The sequence below is a fragment of the Melanotaenia boesemani genome, chromosome 6 (genome assembly GCF_017639745.1).
Source record: "Melanotaenia boesemani isolate fMelBoe1 chromosome 6, fMelBoe1.pri, whole genome shotgun sequence".
Taxonomy (NCBI): domain Eukaryota; kingdom Metazoa; phylum Chordata; class Actinopteri; order Atheriniformes; family Melanotaeniidae; genus Melanotaenia; species Melanotaenia boesemani.
In genome coordinates this window covers 30,144,907-30,164,544 of record NC_055687.1, presented here as the reverse complement: position 1 = coordinate 30,164,544, position 19,638 = coordinate 30,144,907, and the positions used below count along the sequence as shown (strand labels likewise).

The 19,638-nt window shown below is 39.9% G+C and overlaps 1 protein-coding gene across 2 annotated transcripts in view; it reads left to right on the top strand.

The window, feature by feature from the left end:
• Positions 1 to 1,013: 1,013 nt before the first annotated feature.
• The window catches only part of rspo2 (R-spondin 2), a 60,154-nt gene continuing 41,529 nt past the window's right edge, over positions 1,014 to 19,638 (top strand). Inside the window, exons 1-2 of one of the 2 annotated variants that reach the window (XM_041989237.1) lie at positions 1,014 to 2,166; positions 3,178 to 3,246. In XM_041989237.1, the coding sequence (XP_041845171.1) occupies positions 2,067 to 2,166; positions 3,178 to 3,246 (169 nt within the window). In that variant the 5' untranslated portion in view covers positions 1,014 to 2,066. The remainder of the gene's footprint in view (positions 2,167 to 3,177; positions 3,247 to 19,638) is intronic. The other variant, XM_041989238.1, reaches the window with a different exon arrangement.

Genomic DNA, 19,638 nt, shown 5'->3' with positions numbered 1-19,638 from the left:
CACGTCTCAAATCTTCCTCATGAAAAGCTGAGTAATAAATCTTCCCCTCACACTTGTAGATTCTCTGACAGCGTTGTTCTCATGAAAATAATTTCCCCAAATAAATAACAGATTAAGTGCCACACCTAGTGGCTGAAGGTGGTAGAGCATTCCCAACATGGAATCCACAAGGTGAGGAAACGATCACGCAACTGCCCCCTCCCTCACTTTTTTTTTTTTTTTTTTTTTTTTAATGATTTGTACTTTTACGTGTCACCGCTCCCCTACCTGTCTCCTCCCTCCTCAAACTGGTTCCATCTCTTGATTTGTAATCATCCCCTGAGCTGAGGAGCAGTCTGAATGTGGTGGACGAGTGCCAGACCTCCGCGCGACAAGGTGAGGTGGTTCTGCTGACCTGCTCAGATGTGTCCCCTGATGAGGTCACACGGGTCGGCAGAAAATGAAAGATCCCCGAGAAGGAAAAAAGTGGAATTTATTGAAAGATTTATTAAAGCTCTCTGCAAAAATCCTGATGATGATTATTATTTTTAAGGGGGGTAATGGTGCAATTAAAGAGGCGTCAGGAGATGGTTGACCCGTGGACCCTGTCACAACACAGATTATACACAGAATTGATTTTTTGTGGATGGAAACTGAACCGAGATGGTAACTAAATCAACTGTGTGGCAGCTGCTCTTTTGATCATCAGCTGAGAACTTTGATTTGAGACTTAAATAAAGAGATGGATAAGGGAAAAAAGAGTCAAGTATTGATTGATTTGGATAGTAATTCGCATAAAAGGCATTCGGGATGTTGATATAACCTAAAATCCCACCGCAGACGGTCTGAAATTCCATCTGCACTGAAAAAAAGGGAAAAATGAACTTCCCTTTTCTTTCTTTAATGATGTTCCAACTTTTTACTCACTAGGACCCAGAAGCAACCTCGAACCGACCCAAATAGGGTGAGTGCGCGCTTTTTTAAATTTATTAGTTATTTATTTAATTATTTATTTTAGGCTACTCCAAGAAATGCCAACATCTTAAATAAGAGGAAACAGAAAATTAGAAATCTCCGCACGTGACAGCGTCACTCCGCTATATGAGGAAAAAGGCAGCAAGCATCAGGACCAGTCGGGAGTCAGTCCGTCAGTCATCAACTAAACCTCAGCAGCGCGCGCGTTCAAGCTCACTCACCGGCTCTCGTTTTTTTTTTTTTTTTTTTTTTTTCGCGTTAAACCAAGAAACACATGAGTTTGTTCTGCGCTACAGGAGGAGAAAGGGACACGCGTGAGAGGGTGGAAACGCAGGTAAAGTGAGCTTTTAACGGACCTGGAAGGAAAAGGGAACCCCCACCCCCCCTCAATTCCCTCCCCTTAACCCCTCCACCGTTTTTTCCTCCTCCTCGGACTTCTGCTCTCCTCTGAAGACGCAAGTTTCTCCCACAGAGAGGGATGCTCCATGTTCCTGAGCCGCACTTGCACCCAGAGGGAACCTAAAAGTGGACTGGAGCGGAATTTACACAGATTCTTTCTGAGAGGTGAATACAACATCACGTTATTTCGTGGAACGGTTTTTTCTTTTCTTTTCTTTTTCTGGGCTACTGTTACGCACCGTTTGCGCGCATTTTGTTTCTTTTTTTTCTCGTTAACGGAGTGCTTTGGAACAACACGCACCGCATTTGCGTCCAAGCACATTAACACACAGAACAGCTCCCTTCTTTCATCTCCACGATCATAGGAAGGTGTTGATCTCGTTACTCTCTTATCAACTCCTTTGTTATTCTCCCAGCAGGACACCAAAACGGACACTTTTTCTCTTTTTTTCTTCTTTTCTTTTCTTTTCTTTTCTTTACTGACCAGAAGGATCAGGGCAGCTCCATAAAATGATTCCAGCCGGCGACATGATGCCGTGTCGCATCTCGTCTGATGTTTGACACATTTGAGGATCAACTAAAGAAGCTGGAGGAGGACATTGGAAAGTCAGAGAATTCATCCAAACGCCCAGTTGGTGCGTCCCCCCCACCCTATTTTTTATATTTTTTAAAATAATTTAAATCGGGAGTCCGAACAACAGATCGCCGTCCAGATGCAGTTTCGACTCTTCTCATTTGCCCTCATCGTATTGAACTGTATGGAGTACAGCAACTGTCAGGCGCCGTCGCATCGCTGGAGGAGAAACAAGCGAGGTAACGCGAGGTTACGACCCACAGGTCTTAGAGCACCATACAAGAGTGACAGGCAGAGCTTGTGTGCGAGCGTGTATTTTGTGTGCGTGTGTGTGTGTGTGTGATTGCGCACGCGAGAGAAAGAGGTAGTTTGCAACACTTTATGAAAGTCCATCCACCATCTGTATCCAGACTGAGACGGAAAAGTGTTAAAACACGCAGGTGTGCGCTGCGTTTAAGAACTAATTCCTTCACAAATCAGTCAGTCAGCATCTGATGCAACATATTAACCCTTAAAATAAAGAAATTTCCACATCAAATAAGGATTTTAGTGACAATAATTCGTGCGTAAAGTGCGCTCCGAATCAGCCACGTGCATCTGCCCATGGAACATGTCCAGTCTTTAACACACAAATATAACTGGTCCTAAACATGCTTCTGGTGCAGGTCGCTCTTTAAAGAAGAGGAGGGGAAGTTGTTTAATGAATAGATACGGAATTCCCAACCCGAGAGTTATGAAGTGCACATCTCCACTCCAGCCCCCTTTAAGCTGGTTTTAATTGATCTCATAACCACTTTAAACAGTTGGTCGGAAACCCGCATAACAATCGCTCAGCGGAGGCGCTGAAGTTGAGCTGAGGGATCAGCCCCTTTGTAAATAGTCCTCTCTGCGCTGAATGAATGAGGAGACAGTGGGATTAGAAAAGTGGCCCCCGCGGAGCCCTCTTTAAACCTGTGACATAACACTGACACAGTTTTTTAAATGCTTTTTTAAAATGTTTTTTTTTCTTGTGTCAGAATTGCGCACAGAGTAACTCTGTAGAAAAAAAAGTCACGGGAGAAGGGGTCTTGTAAATTTTTAGGCAATCACAGATTTAATCATATGCACTGCGTGCCAGGGGGAACCTCCACACTCTGCAAGCCCTCCGCTGCCCATCTGCAAATAATCAGGCAATCACTGCGGGGTACTGGCTCACACACGTCTTTCTGCTCCTCTGCCTGTTTCTTCCTCTGTGCACTGTGTGTTCTTAGATGGCGTGGAAGGAGACTGGATGTCACGGTCTGATCAATCTTTACAGACAGAAAAAGAAATATCTGCAGGTAAAGCAGCAAATCCAGTTTACACATTTGTCTTCAGGTGGCTCTTAATGCGTTGTGTGTACTTTTGTTTGTGTGTGAGTAAAGGTGGGAGACAGAGAATGAAGAAAGAGGTGGTGCTGGAGATGAGATCAAGAGGTTAACTCGCGCGTTTGACCTCAAGAACAGCTTTAGGTTGAGCGCTATAAGCTACATATTGTTGCTGCCAACTCTCAAAGCGGATGTTACACTTGTCAAACTAATCCAATGCAAATATCCGCAAGTTTTGCCTTTACAGAAATGTTGAAAGTGTATGTGTGTGTTTGGAGGTAGGGAAAAAGAGGAGTGGAGTGGGGGACTTTGGGCCAAAAGTGCCCCTCTAGCTAGCAGTGGCAGCTGGCCAAGTTTTCGGTATTTGCTTCCTTCCTTTATTTATCACGGTTATATTGAAAGAAGCATGTGTAAGAGATCACTGTCCAATAGGGGCAGAAATGTTTGAATATTTTTCTAGCCCGCAAGGTTTCTGTGACAGCTTTATACACAGCCTATCTGGCATGCATGGGGAACTATCCAAAACCACTCAGGAGTATTGAGACCCAGACACGTTTGAAACTCAATTTGGCCACATCTTTGCTCCCCGGGCGTGACTGTTTTTTAAGCGTAACAAAACACATCCTGCATTATTCAACAAATGTCTTTCTCATTTGCATGTTTTGTCATTGATATACTGTGCTGCAGGAAGCCGCAAGACTGAGTGAGGTGTCAGGGATTAAGATGCCAGCGTAATTAGGGGGATGTCAAGGCGTGAAACAACCAGTGACTTCAGCGCAGTCCAGATTGGGATCTTTTTTTTGTGGTTTTTCTGGGCTGATCTTGTCTTCCTCAAACACTTCATGTCATGACCCAAACTCCCATTTGACTGTGGTAATTGTACACATTTGCTTTTTTAAAATATAAAACAGATGACGAAACATATTAAATTTACACCTCCTTACCCTGTATCCTGCCCACTAGAAACAGGAAAATGATGCCAATGAGCCCTGCTATGATTTCATAGCAAGACACAAGGGTATTACTTTTCATTTTTATTCTCTGGCTAATGATGCCACCTGCTGACTACATAAAATCAGGCTGAGTACCAGCACTGCCTGAAGGAACAGTGATGCACAGTGGGGCCCTAAGATGTTTAAACAGGTAATGAATAGGTAATCACAGTCAAGAGTGGTGAAAAGTTGCCATATGATACTGTTAACCCTTCCACATATTGCCAGAAATCACAAAATTGAATTCCCAGCAGGCCTTAGCATGTTTCAGATCATATTCAGCTGTGTAATCTGTTCCTCAGCTGCATTCCCAGATGTTTTTAAAGGGCAAAAGTGATTAGATGAAACTGGTGCTGCATAACAGGGCGGAAGGAGTGAGGTCAGAGATGCATGACATTTTGTAATGCTGCGTTTTTGATGCAAAAGAGTCCCAATTTGTGGCTGATTATGCCCTTATTTCAACTAAGAATTACATAAAGACTGCAGAAATTTGACACTTTCAGGTGTTTGGCTGTTGTGAATTGACTCTGGCTTCAGTTTTAAATTCCTTTTTAATCAAATGCAGTTTTTTTTTTTTATTCTTGAATATTGGATCTTTGGAGGCAGTTAAGCAACTCAGACACAGTGCCCTCTCTTTAAGGCCTGCAAATCAGGCATTTGTGTGCTGAAAGCTCACACCAATCCCAGGTTTGTGGGTGTAAGTGTTAATGTTGGAACCCGGTACTTCGGTGCAATATTATACGTTGATTAAGTGCCTTAGGGGGATGAGAGGGAATGCTCCAAGAAGCCGCTTTAAAACCAGCCTTGCTATTCTTGCCTTTGGAAAAAGTGAAAAAGCCCTGCTGATGGCACATCTCATAACAAGGCCTTCTCACATGATGCCACGCTAATCCAGGTCATTTTAGCTCCTGCATCCTGATGCTTTCTTCTCATTCCATCTATAAAACTAGTGAAATGCGTATTTCATTCGTGTGAAGAACAGGCTTGGTCACCTGGTGGAAATGTTAAGGCACCATCTGATCTGATTTTGACAGCAGAAAGGCAGGAGTCCTCCCTCCTCCCTCACTGTCCACGGAGGGTTGTGCCGGTCGAGGACGGGCAGGGGCTTTTTAGTGGGGATGAGAAAGGCATATTTAAGCAGATCAGCTGGAATCGGCTGAATGTGAACAAGCATCACCTGACAGGGATTACAGCGAGCTGAGTCTTGACCTGAGCCCGAGCTCTGGCGTCAAGGAACAGAACTCTTGTCTTTTACCACACAGATCCCCGTCAGCCGAGCTTCCATAAGTGTGTGCGTATGTGTGTGATAGGGAAAAACAGTGCAGGGACAGGTGCATGTGCTCATGATCAAGACATCAAGTCCACAACAATGGATATTCTTCCTCCTCCTCCGACTAGCCCCAATTACCTGACCTATCACATCCACGGTCATCTTTGCCATTAAGGACAATGAATTGCTTATGTGTTGTATTGATAAATCACATTAGTCTGACCCAGCCTCCAAACTCTAGGGAAAGACTAGTTTCTTGTTTGACCTGTGTGTCAATCCCGGCCTGTAGCGCAGCTCTTACTCCAAGTCACAGCAGTATCGGATGAAGCCCGAGAAAGGCTCCTCAGTGAGCCTGTGCCATGCTATACTGCTGCAAACCCTGGCAAGGAGAAAAAAAACATGCAGTAGCATGAACTTTCTTCCTGAGAGGGGGAGAGAGGGAGAGATTCTTTTAGGACACAGAGGAAAATTGATCTGTTTGACTATTTTTTTTGTATTCCCTCAAGACAGATAAAGAGCTCAATGTGAACATTTGAATTTATCCTTAAGAATTAATATGAATGGCCACGTTATCTGGTGTTTTAATGCAAGATTTAAACACAATGGTGGTGGGAGTGGTAAGAATTCTCATCTATAAACTCCGGGTGTTGCAGGAAATCTGTTTCACATAGATGGGAAAGCTTGTTGTGTAACACTTCTGAAAATCTATAAGAGCGAGAAAACATTCATTGTGCGCATACTTTTGTTCTTCATTACTCGAGGGGATCCTCTCTTCCACCCTCAATCATTGTCATCAGAGGATCCCGTATGCTGGCAAAGCTAAATGCCAAACAGATGTTTTTTATTTCAGGCTACGTTTCACCACATTGTAAAAGTTCATTTTTTCGGAAATGTGAAATAAAATGAAGTTATTGTATAAAATCTTATAATATGCTCCACATTTCCTCGTGGTGATTGGAAACGCCTGAGCCGCAGACAAAAACTTCAGTGTCCCTCTAGAGTGTAACGGCGATTTTGCAGCCCTCACCTATGCCCGTTTCCTCAATTGTGCACTACCCTGCAGCAATTACACCTTAGTATGTTTCCTTATAAAGTTACTAAATATGGCCAGCCAATTTGGTCTGATTCTCTCAAGTTTATTGGGCCATAAAGATTCTAATGTTGGGAATCATTTCTAAGTGCCACACATAAAACAACAACACAAAAGCAGCATTTAAATAAATAAAAAAGAAGTGACTCATGCAAGGGCTTCACAGGTAGGAGAGCTGCCCAGTGCCGGAGATGAAGCCCCTCAGGCTCACACTGAAATAAACGCCCAGACTACTTACCTCTCACATTACTAATATACCTCTAAAAGAATCCAGTGAAGAGCTGTTTAGAGGTAATGATGTGAACACAATGGGCATCCATTGTTTTTTCTTTCCTCAATTAATCTAATCATAGGGATTGTTAAAAAATAATCCATTTCCATTTCCCTGTCTACAAAAAAGAAAAGGTGAATTAACTTTTAGTAGGTGGATATTTTAAGAAAATTTTCTACACCTAGTAGCCAGCTAGCTAAGTTTAGCCTAAAGAACAGCTCACCTACATCCAATAAACTCTGGTGTCAGGTACTCAGAAAAGTTAACAAGAAGAAATGTAATTCCTTCATTATGTAAAGTAAGATAGGAAGAAGAAAAATTGCACATTTTTGTTGTATTTTAGTTATTAAGTGAAAGCACAAACAGTACCAGTCCAACGTTTGGATACACATACTCATTAAAATGTAATGGACAGGTGTTTCCAAACTTTAACTTTTACCAAATATCATTGCAGATGTAAATCTAAAATCTAAAACAACTTTTTAAGCACACAATATGGACAATGAATGTATTCGACAGTCTGATTTTTGATTTCATACCTAGAGCAAACAAGCAGAGGGTCTGTGCAGAGTTTTTTTCCCCCTCTTTTTCTTTAAGTGGAATTGTATGAAGTATTTACAAGTTCTCAAATTTCTTATCTGGAGTAGACAGCGGTGACAGCTCACTCACCGCAAAAGTGGAGATGGGGACTGACAGGCTAACCAAGCTAATGGCTACTCAGACCGAGACCACCACTGGAGAGACATTTTTTCACCTTATTCAACTCAAACCTCAACAAAATTCATAGCCACCAGTGGGATTTTACACAATGTCACTTTTTCATCTGTTGACTTTGTCATCATATGTTTTCTAACCGCAAAGCTTCTGTGTTGTATCACATCACAGTCCATCTAAAGCTGCGTCCCAATTCAGGGTTTGCACACTTTGAAGTGGTACGTCATCGTGGTGCATTGTCCCAATTCGAATGAACCTCCCAATCCACCCTACAAATCAGCACTTCGTGGCCTCTTTTCTCCCAGAATTCATTGCACACAAGACGGTGGTGAATGAGCAACCAAGCTCTTTTTTTTTAAACTACACTTTAGTAGAAATGTGAGAAAATAAAGAACATTAATAACATGTTTGTTAAATGGTGACATTAAAATTCTGGAATATTTGATATTCATGGATTCTTAAGGTGTTAAGGAAGTGTGTACTGGCTGGAAAACAACAGCCTCAGACCGTTTTGTTTTATTTTTTTACATTATTACCCACTCTGTGTTAATGTTCACTGAAGGGTCCTATGACATGCAAATTACTATGAAATAGTAATTTCAGAGGTTTAAGTAATTCAACGTCCTATGTTGTTGCTATGGAAAATTCATGTTGGCTAGGTAGGCTGTCCCATTTGACGAACGACAAACTATGAAGGACACTCCATAGCCTATGTAGTCTGCACACTCCGAAGTGTGCAGACCTGGAATTGGGACACAGCTTATGTCTATCTGTGAGCATGTTTACATGATGAGATAAAATAAAATTTGTGCTTTTAAAATGCATTTAAACATTTCAGTCAAAACTGTACAAAACTCAAGTGCAGAGAGACGAACACACCCAGATGATTTGGTTGAAGGTCAAATCATACATGCACATGCTTAGCTAAACTTATATGGGCCTGTGTGCTCCACACAAACTCCAAAGTTCCCAAGAAGAAGAAGAAGAAGAAGAAGGAGAAGATTTTAATTTTTATTTAAAAGTGTTCTTCACTGACCCACTTCATCTCATAATCACATTACATAACTACAAAACCAGCATCAGTGCTTATCTGAGCATTCAGTAGTCTAAAAGCCATTGTTCTGGCCATGATGTCAATAAGGCCTTGGATCCCCTCTCCAACTGGCAAGAAAAGGACAGGCACTCGTATGCAATTCTTTTTACTTTTCACTTTTTCACTCCAAAAAAAAAAAAAAAGTCCAAGATGTGCTGTACCCTCTCAGTTAAGTCTTTAGGAGGGGAAAGAACAATAAATTTATCTAAAAGCATCCAGGCTACCAGGTTGTTGGCAATCAGGACACTTCTTATGTAGGACATTTGGGGAAGCAACAATTTTCATTTTGACACCTTACACCGACTTTCTCCATCACACCCTCCCAGTTTTTCTTCAGAAATCCTTCAGTACCAAGCCATACTCCCAGGACTTTCACCCCTCTCCTCAGCCAAGTCAAATTCCCAGGCAAAATAGGAGGTGTCCTCCCTCCCCACTCCCCCACCTGATATACTTTTCCTAGTCAACCTATGCTGATGATGGTTCCATGTATACATTCAAACAGCCTATCAGAACTTCTATATCAACCTGTTCTCTTAAATTCACAGTCACATCATCAGCATAGGTACTGACCACCAAGGAAGGATTATCTCCCTCCCCAGGTAAATGAACCCAAGAAATAAATTCATCACCAAACCCAAACCTACAGAAAATAAAAAAATATAATCCACTCTATCAAACACCTCTTGATTCAGTGAAATCGTTCCAAAATGAAAACTGTCATTTCCTCACATATCCATATTGGCCAGGGAAGTAGTTTGATTTCTCCATATGGATTAAAACTTCCAGACACCCTGTTCAGTCTATTTGCCAGCACTTTGGACAACACCTTATAATCTGCGCATAAGAGTGCCACGGATCTCAAGTTCTTTAATTGAGCCAAATCCTCTTTCTTTGGAAGATGGGACAATGCAGCTCTACGACAGGGCACAGGTAGGCTCCCAAACAGGCAAGGAAAAAAATCACCTGAAGACTCCACCGTAAGTCCATCCAGAACAGGGGACCAGCCCAAGGTCATGCTAAGAAGAAGAAGAAGAAGAAGAAGAAGAAGAAGAAGACAACTGAGATTAATCACAAGGGATAGTGTGCATCTTTCTACAAAAACAGTAAAGTGTATATCAAGCTATCAGCCTGCTAGCTCCCCAGTGAGAATTACTCTATGCTTCTCCAGAATGATAGAAAACAGAATATTGTTGCCTTCAGATGAGTCTCTGATTTCTCATAAGTATGTCACACAACTGCACTTGTGGGTTTAGGGAAACTAAGACATCCTTTTAATAGTCCAAGAGAACCCCGGAAGGATGTTCAGAAGTTGTTCACCTAGAGGTAGTTTGCCCTCCTTCATTGTCAAAAAGAAAAGATCCTTTTGTAATTTTCTTCAATGTGTTTTATGGCAGATTGTACCACCAACTTTAGGGTAGAGCTCCACCTAGCACACCAAAGAAAATGTCTCATGTAAAGAAAGAATATGACAGCGCACTGTCTAATATCAAAAGCAAGTACGTCTGCATGTCAGCACTACTTAGGGTTTCTGAATGTCATCACTTTGTTTAAAGTTGTCAAAAACTGGTTTTGAGTGTGAAAATAAAGCCATAATGTGTAGAAAAAAAGCTATATTTTATTGATTATCTATGTCCCAGTGGACATCCTAGTGTTTCCAGAAAAGGCCACACACTGGATCTTGTCTGTGTGTTACGCTTGTGTGCGTGTCGACTAATACCTACTTTGCATCGATCAGCAAAGCCTGGAAATCTGAAACTCAAGGAGGCCCCTTGAGAAAATACACCAACATTTGCGGAAACAAACACACAAAACACACAGACTCCGGTTTGGTGTTAAGAGTATCAGTGCCTGTTGAAATGGTTCTAACAACAGGGAAGCATGGGGCTGTGATGATTACCCCTTTGCCCACCCCTTAACACTCGACAGATGGACAACCCCCCCGCTTTTATGGGACCTCTAATTATGCTTACATCCCACATCAAAATAAAGCTCAGCATGCAATGTCTTTGGTATGGAGAGGAAGTGAGCTGGTCAGATGCAATAAAGTGACTCTGCAGAACTCACATATAATTCGGGGGTCCAAGTATGGACTTGGACAGATAAAGGTGTTGCTGCCCCCTGCCCATCTGTAGAGTTACATCAAATATGTTGTATTAATATATTCAAGAACAAGTAAAATATTTGACAGAATAAGCTATTTTCCTATTGCTGCAAGTGAACTTCAACATGATCATACTATATGAAAAACACATGGTACCCAACAAAGTATACAATTTCCTCAAAATTGATTCATAATCTTTAATGTCTTCATTTGATTTATCGTCGACATTTTTGTCTGCATTTGTTTATGCCCAATTGTCTTAAGATCCCACCATAACATTTCAGTCAAGTTGAGGTGTAGGCTTTGACTGGGTCATTGCAACACCTCAAATCTTTTCTTTTCCAAGCAATTTCTTGTGGATAGACTAGGATTCTTAGGATCGGTGTCCTGTTGCATGATTTTCCCAAGCTTTAGCTGTTAAACTGACGACCTCACACTTGACACTAAAATTGTTTTGCATACGGAGACTGCAAGGGCCCATATCATGATTCCCTCACCACTGTGCTTGATAATTGGTATGAGGCATTTGTGCTGATATGTTGTGTTTATTTCCAACAAATAAGGAGTTGTGCATTATGGGCAAGCATCTCCGCTTTAATTTTCTCCATCCAAAGGACATTGTCCCAGATGTCTTGTGGTTATTTGTTAGGATTTTTTTCTTTTTCCAGATTGATAGCCATGATTTTCATAATTTATGCACTGCTTTTACCAGTCAGAAAGCTAAGCAGTCAATTGAAATATTGAATAATTGTCCAGAATCACCTCAATTGCTCTATTTTCCTTGGTAAAGCCAGACTCACTGCATATTTTGACAGCTTAGCTTTCTGACCAGCAAAGAAGTTACAAGCATGCACGAGTGACGCATGCATTCATTACGAAAAGGGTCTATTGCTTCTCAAAGGTCATTGATGATGTCTTTCCTCCTTGGCATTGTGTTAACATACATCTGAAGGCTCCAACAGACCAGTTGCTATATACCTTCTATGGAAATGGTATACTTAGCATTTCCTTTACATTGCTCTGACTTAGTTTTTTTTAAATAAATAATTACACAGTTTTTTTTTTAAATTTCAGATTATGTTGATATAAGGTAATATTTACCCAATGTTAAGACTTGATTAAGACCAGATACTATTGATTATATCCTGATAAGGAAAACCTTTAAATTAAAAGTTTGTGTGCTTTCTTTTGTACGACTGTTATGTAAGTCTTACACCGGATAATTTATTTTTGGTTTGGTTTGCTTAGCCATAGAGTTATGTTGAAGCTTGCTCGTGCTCTCAGGCATTGTGGTATGAGGAGGGAAAGGCCTCATGGCTGCCTGCGGTGTGCAGAAGCACCCGGTGTGTTTTTAATCATCAACAAGGCTGGGAGTCATTACTGGGCCTTGATGCTTAGCTCATTGTCCCTCTGACTCCCTCTGTGAAGGGAGGAGATTGTAGAGAGTGAAGAGGGGGAAACACAGTGAGGGCAACATATGCAGATTTCTGTGGTCAAAGCTAAGAGAAAGCAAGTGATTGGAACAGAGGATGCAAAGAACAGCATAGGAGTGATTGGATGAGACATGCATCTGTCTGCTATCAGAGTGAGACAAAAAGATTATAGATCAATCCTATAATGGAAGTTATAGTACTTAACATTTAACCTTAAGGCACTAGAAGAAATTCTTCTCCTGACAATATTTCATTCCCACACCCCAGTACGTGTCACTCATCTTGAGATGTGTGGTCACTTCAGAGATATCAGATCACCTCTGTTTGTCTTTAAACAGCTTCTAACTTACTGACTAGCATTCATATGATCAAACTTTAAGGAAATTAGCTTTGTCTCAGCACATATGTTCACTGCTTTGGAGCATGGATTGTATACATTTTCCCATATTATTATTATAATTTTTCTCACTGAATTGTTCTTGCTTGTGTGACTCTCTTGATCATTACTTTTACACCCACAGTTAACCGGTCTAAAGTCTTATTTTGTCTCAAGCTAACACTAGCTTCTCAGGAAGCTAAATTCTGTTAATTACATTTATTATCTCTTGTGCCCTCCTCAAATTTAGTACCCTCTGTTGACCTTTGTGGCCAATACTGTCCACGCACTAAAACTGCCATAAAATCAAGAGGGATTTCTTTTCATGTGTGTGAAATTATTTCTGTTTATCAAAGTGTTGATTTAGATGTTAATTAGAAAATTATTTCATACATACACATATATATATATAAAAAAAAAAAAAAAAAAAAAAAAAAAAGAAAATCTTGGTGTCCCCTGGTGGGCCCACAGCTCCATAATACAGTGTAACTGGCAAAATACCAGGATTTCCTGCATCTGCCTACAATGGAAAACCAGATGAATCTGGTGGAACCCAGTAAAATGCCAAATATGACTACTTTTTTACAATATGAAATGGTGACATTAAATAATTAATAGTTTTAAATTGTAATGGCAGTGGTGGTACGCAGATTTAATGGAAATCAGTCGGGGTAGTTTTGCCATGAACGTCACTAGAGGAATTAGCTGATACTACATAAAAAACACTAATCCCATTAAATAAATTTTTTGTGATGTTTGACATATCCAAGACTCTTATCACCACCAAAGCTCCATCCCTGCAATATTTATTTTATAGAAAAATACACTGCAACATGTCAGAAAAAGAAAGTGCATTTAAAAATTTAGTCTAAAAAGAGGAATTATTGCAAAAATTCATGCCACTAGCCACAACGCAGCCGAAATGATCACAAAGTAAAAAGAAAGGGTTAAATAAAGTTTACATTTTTGTTTTTTTTTTGCCATTTGGGGGCAGCATAATAATCTGTAAAGACCCTTATGAAGGTAATTCCAGGGAAGTTAGTGGCACTTAGCTGCAAGTAACACAAACAGCAGATAGTGAGCAGCATCAGCAATACTCTGAAGTTGCATTTTTGGAAAAGTGACTAATATAGATAAAACAACACAAACAAACACTTAATCTACTTTAATATGACCAATTTCAGATAAAACTTAGGCATATTAGCTGCTGATGCTTACGTTCCAGTGAGTTTACCTAAACTTTGCTAATATCAAGGTGCGCAAAGTTGTGTAGATTTAAACAATTTTGTGGTAATTTTTGGGATACATCAACTTGCTGTGTAGGTTTATGGAAAGAACCCAACTAAAACAGTAAAGGCATAAACCATAAATGCAAGAGAAAATGCAAGAGCATAGAGCTGGTGGGAAGAGCACATTAAGATGATTCAACAGTGGTAGAATAACTTCTTTAAAATGGTGTTTTGAGTTGATTTTTTTAACTCACCAAAGCCCAGCTGAGTAGCTGTGGTGTAGAATATTTTGAAGTGTTGGACTGTCTCTGGATTATTATAACAGTTAACAGCAGTTGTGGTTATCAGGTGAGATTGCTTTGACATTCTTCAGTGGATTAGCTAAATAGTTGGTTTTCAGGGCCAGCTGTAAGGCAGTTTTATTCAGTCTCAGTTATTTTCTTTTAATAAAAAGTAAATATTAAAAAGGTTTTGAAAAGCCCATATATCTGATGGCAAAGTCATTTGGGTGGGAATCTTGAGGTGAACTGAAGTGTGACATTCACTGGTGAGATGAAGTAAAGTATGCAGGGTGATTTTTTTAAAAATACTTGAATCACAAACTTGATGAAGAAATTAATGAATAGCTTAAATTAGTTTGTGCCTTTTGCTTGTTTATCTGGACGTTTTAATAAAAACAACATAGTAGCATTTCATGACCAGTGGAGAGCTTGAGAAAGAAAGAAAGAGTTTAGGTATGGTGGTCTGCTCACCTTAGTACATGGTTTGATAATTTTTTATGATTGTAGGCTTTTTCATTGCTGTTAGGACTGACAAAAGGCCATGTACGTTAGCTTTTTTAACCTGTACATCCAAAACACTTTGGACCTCCTCACGTACACTTGGAAAAGCAGGACACTTTCAATTGTGGAAAAAGTTTTGCCATGATTTGACAGCAGCACATTTTTCTGTTGCCCTTTGTCAAGGACCACATCAGCTGTGGTGACTGCCTTCAACTTTTTCTCCTCCATTAGCACTTCTCATTGCTCTTGTTAAAGACAATAAAACAAGACTGTGGCAAAGACAAATGCAAGGATGAAAAGTATAAAGACAAAGAGCTCCATTAACATTTCTCAGATTCTTCCACTCTATTTTCTCCTCTGGTTGCACACTTGTGTTACAACTTGGCGGACTTCTCCTTAACTGGATATTATTTTATTTGGAGTGGGGCCAGCTCTCAGGAGCAGCGGCTTTAGCTGTGTAAACAGATGTCACCAGCAGGATTCATAACTAATAGGTATCTGTAGACTGGGGTCACATGTAGTTTACATGTTTACTGGCTAATGGCTTAAGAGATGGCACCGCCTTGGTGCTGTAATGAACACTAGTGAATTGTAAATGACAGTATGAGGCAGGTTAGAATCAGCAATGACTTTGAATGCTCACATTCTTATTAGCAGCTGAAGCAAGACATTTTAGAAAAGTTGACAGAAATTTAGAGGCTGAAGATTATTAGTTTTTTTTGATAATGCCAGATTGTTTTCTTTATTCTAACTAGACAAGAAGAGACAACTCCTGTCACAGACTTATTGGTACATCCAACACCTTGAAGCATTGCTGTTATAGCAGCCAAGATATGGCAACCGGATTTGCTGCTCGTTTGTAGCACAAAATACTGCGGCATGTAGGTACAAGACAGGTATGGCTCCATGCAGCTAAGTCTATTGCCTCCATGGTAATGATACTCTTGGTGACTTCATGCCACCCAGGGATTTTTGGATGCAACTCCTTGGTTTGGTCCAAGTTTTGCTGTAACATCTAACACCATCATTAAAAACTCACTTTTGCCAGCCCTCACAAGTTGCCAGGAGCAAAGAAATAAAACAATGGCCCTAACCCAAGCATAGTGGATCGATCCTGTCAAACTGACCAGACTCTCTTCAACTCAGTAGGCTGCTATCAATCCGGTCAGAAGATTTGAATTGAACAGTGCAGATACGATTGTAACAGTCCAATAAGAAAAAACACAACTAGAAAAGCATAAATCCTGTTTGAGGTTTGTGTGATAGAGTCAAATCAGCAAATAAAGGAATTGATGGAGATATTCTAGACATTCTAGATGTTTTTAAACTTTATTTCATGGTTCCTGATTACAGAAAAAGTAGCAGGTCTTTTTTGCCAGCTTGTTTCACAGGTAAGCCTACAGCAGGGCTACTCAATTTGATTGTACGAGGGCTGCAGTCCTGCAGGCTTTCAATATATACCTGCTCCAACATTCATTCATTATCTTGATCGCTTATTCCATTACGGGTCGCGGGTGAGCTGGAGCCTATCCCAGCATTTTAACAGGTGAGAGGCAGGGTACACCATGGACAGGTCACCAGTCTGTCGCAGGGCCAACACAGATAGACAAACAACCATTCACACGCACCCTCTCTCCTAGGGAGAATTTAGAATAACCAATTAACCTATCATGCATGTCTTTGGATGGTGGGAGGAAGCAGGAGAACCCGGAGAGAACCCACACTTACCTGGGAAGAACATGCAAACTCCACACAGAAAGGCACCCCTCAGGTTCGAACCTCCCCCCAGCCAAGGCTCGAACCGGCGACCTTCTTGCTGTGAGGCTGCAGTGCTAACCATCACACCACCGTGCAACCCCTGCTCCAACACACCTGACTCAAATTAATGAGTTATTGTGCAGAATTTCATAGGCTGTCGGATCCATTTAATTTGAGTCAGGTGTGTTGGAACATGGATACATTGAAAGGAAGGACTGTGGCTTTCGTAGGACTAAATTTTGTAGCCCTGCTTTGGGCTTACATGTAGAAAAGCTGGAAAAAAGGCCTGCTACTTTTCCTGGATTAAGTAGCCCTGGACTAGAGAATATGCTCATCCTTTATACTGTAAGAATACATTTTTCCAAGTTTTCTCAAAAAGACACTGTGCAAAAGGAAAGTGTACTTCTATTGTTTCATGTAATCTTTTTGAGCCAACACATGCCTACTCCCGTTAAGAAGCCCAGGCAGTGCCAGCCGTTCACGTGCAGTTCTGTGGTGTGAAAGCACAATGCCAGATGCAACCCAGACACCTGCTACAGCAGGAAGCAGCTGGATACATATAAACAAACAGCATTTCACTTTCCTGCAAAATATCTTGGATAAACTTGTTTTGTCTGAATATATTTTGTTTTGAGTGTGCATCTGCAATTAAGTCAAAAGCCAAAACATGGTCTCATTCAGAGAAAAGTTTGCAACATAAAGGCCTTTGAAAAATCTATACAAAAGACCACATATTGTTGAAATTTCTCTAATGGAAAACAGGCTTTAGTTTGGCATGTAAATAAGCAGAGATGTTTTATTTTCTTGCAAATGAGCCAATGTCAATATTGGATTGAGTCCTTTCGTGGGGGGGCAGGGAGAAAAATAAAGCTTTGATGTTCAGGAGTTTTTTGTACCAAGCACCAGAACTGAAAGTGAGAGGTGTCCCGCACCTGTCCCCTGTGGTGCGCTCCACTTTTGACCCTGACGATCACCTCAAATTTCCCTTTTGGTCTCAGTGGGTCAGTAGGGGGGTGTTAGGTTGTATTTTGTTTAAAGGTTAATGAGGCAGAACTTTGCAGCAAATGTTCACATTGAAACAAATATTTGGTGAGTCAGAGTGACTTCTTCGCAAACAAAGGTATCAATTGTTTGCTTTTCCTTTTCCTTCTTGTTTTGTCTCAATTTTAAATGTCCATTCTCTTTATTTCATTCTGAAAATCTTTGTTTGCTTTGTAAGGGTTCTTTTGTTCCTGTTAGCTACCACATAGCTACCAGTTTCATCAGAGCAATCCACTGTGAGTGTCTATAAATGTTGATCCAGTGTGTCATTCTTATTTAGAGCATGCAGGACAGGATTTGACACTGCCAGTGTTTACATTTTATATAGCTTTTAATCATAACACAATAGAACATATTTCTGATCTGTTTAACATTTAGATTACTTTACATACAAAGCCCGATGTAGAATAAGGCTTTAAGATTAGAGATGTATTTACTTTTGAAGTTAAACAACATAACCTACTGTGACAGCTTACTTAACCAGCTCCTGTATGGAACCCTTCTTGTGCCATTGTTGATATTTTCTAATCTTGTGTGAACAATTAATTTTTTTTTTCTACGCACATTTTCTTCACCCTTTGGTTCACCATATCTTTTTTTTTATATCACAATGTAAAAACATCATTTTCAACAAAAAAGGGATGAAGAGATGATAGTTAAAATGAAGCTTGAGGTCTTGTGGATTATATTGAAAGCAGTATACTAACACTGAAGCTAATGGGATGAACTCATTATGAGGTAATTTGAAATCGTTCCTCTTTCAAAGACATGCTAAAAGTACAAATAATTATCATACGGCCTTGTGAAATTTATGACACATGGATTACACCATATTCTGTTTACATTGAGCCATAAATATAAACTACTTGAGGAGCTCCATTAATTCATGTTGTAGGTTTCATCTAAAGAAAAAAACCTTTAAAAAGCAATCAAAACATTATTAAATTTACATTTGTTAATTGCCCCATGACTAAATAAAACAAAATCAAACAGTATCATTACTTTATATTTAATCTAATTAAATTAGTTTATATTTGGAATAAATAGAAAGTAGAGTTGTAGTTACTACAGAAGCCCATTTGGTTTTAAGATAAAAAAAACTATGGGCCATACTTAGAGAGTTTTATTCTTTGTGGTAGAAAATTAGAAAATATTTATAGTTTGTTTAATTCAACACATTAGACAACATTTTTCTTTTTTTTTAAATAAATATCTCAAGAGTGTTTTGTGGGTGTTAAGTACAAATTTCAGCCACATGAAGTGAAAAATAAGCAAAAGACCAGAAAGCATCAGGAAATGTATAGTGTATTTTTCAAAAGAGTTTCAGTTTAGAGCTTTAAGATTTTGTACACTGTGATGGTTTCAAAAAAGTTTTTTGCATGTGATAGGCGTGTGTTTTTTTAAAAAAAGAAAATCACATAAACTGGAAGGTCTGTTCTCCATAAAATCTTTACTTATCTAAATTCTTCATTCACCATTATCAGCAGTATTAACTAAGTAAATTAAATCACTTAGATAATCAAGAATTAAAGAATTTAAAGTGTGCTAGTAATTTGCTAGTAACTATCTTTGACAATAACAAACGTTTTGCCTTTGAACATAAATCCCCGAGTTTTTTTTCTCTGTGCCTTATTTTTAATGGCACTTTTTTTTTTTTTTCACAGAACATGATTCATGATTCAAACATGTTTTTCTGTTTTGCTCAAGTGAGAAATCATATTTATTTATTGATTTCGCTGCATGACCCATCAGTCTTAGGGAGTATCAAAGCAATGTTTCAGCTGTTTGTTAAAGTTTATTTTCACACCTCAGAAAAAGAGAAACTCCAAAATGATTATCTCTCAGCTGGATCTCCAGATATTTTCCTTTTCCTGGCAAGTGTGAAAAAATCTTCATCCAGTTCTTTTGTTTTTCATATGTGTGAGCTGGAAGTGGAGATGAGTTTAGTTAAGGTGATGGCAAATGGGGGAGTGAAACACTGGTTAGGGTGGGAAAGATGGAGCAATGCTTCATGGGGTGCAAATATGCCAAGCATGCCCCTCCACTTGACTGGTCCTCGCCCTTGACACTGCGAGTCCCCGCCTGCTCCGAAGAAAAAACCCGGGGAGTCCCTCCTAGGGGCGCACGTGTGTGGAAGTGCATGAATGTGTGAGTGAGTGAATTACTAGGCTCGCTGCACATTGAGCTGCAGGTGTGAAAATTAGGTGTGAGATTT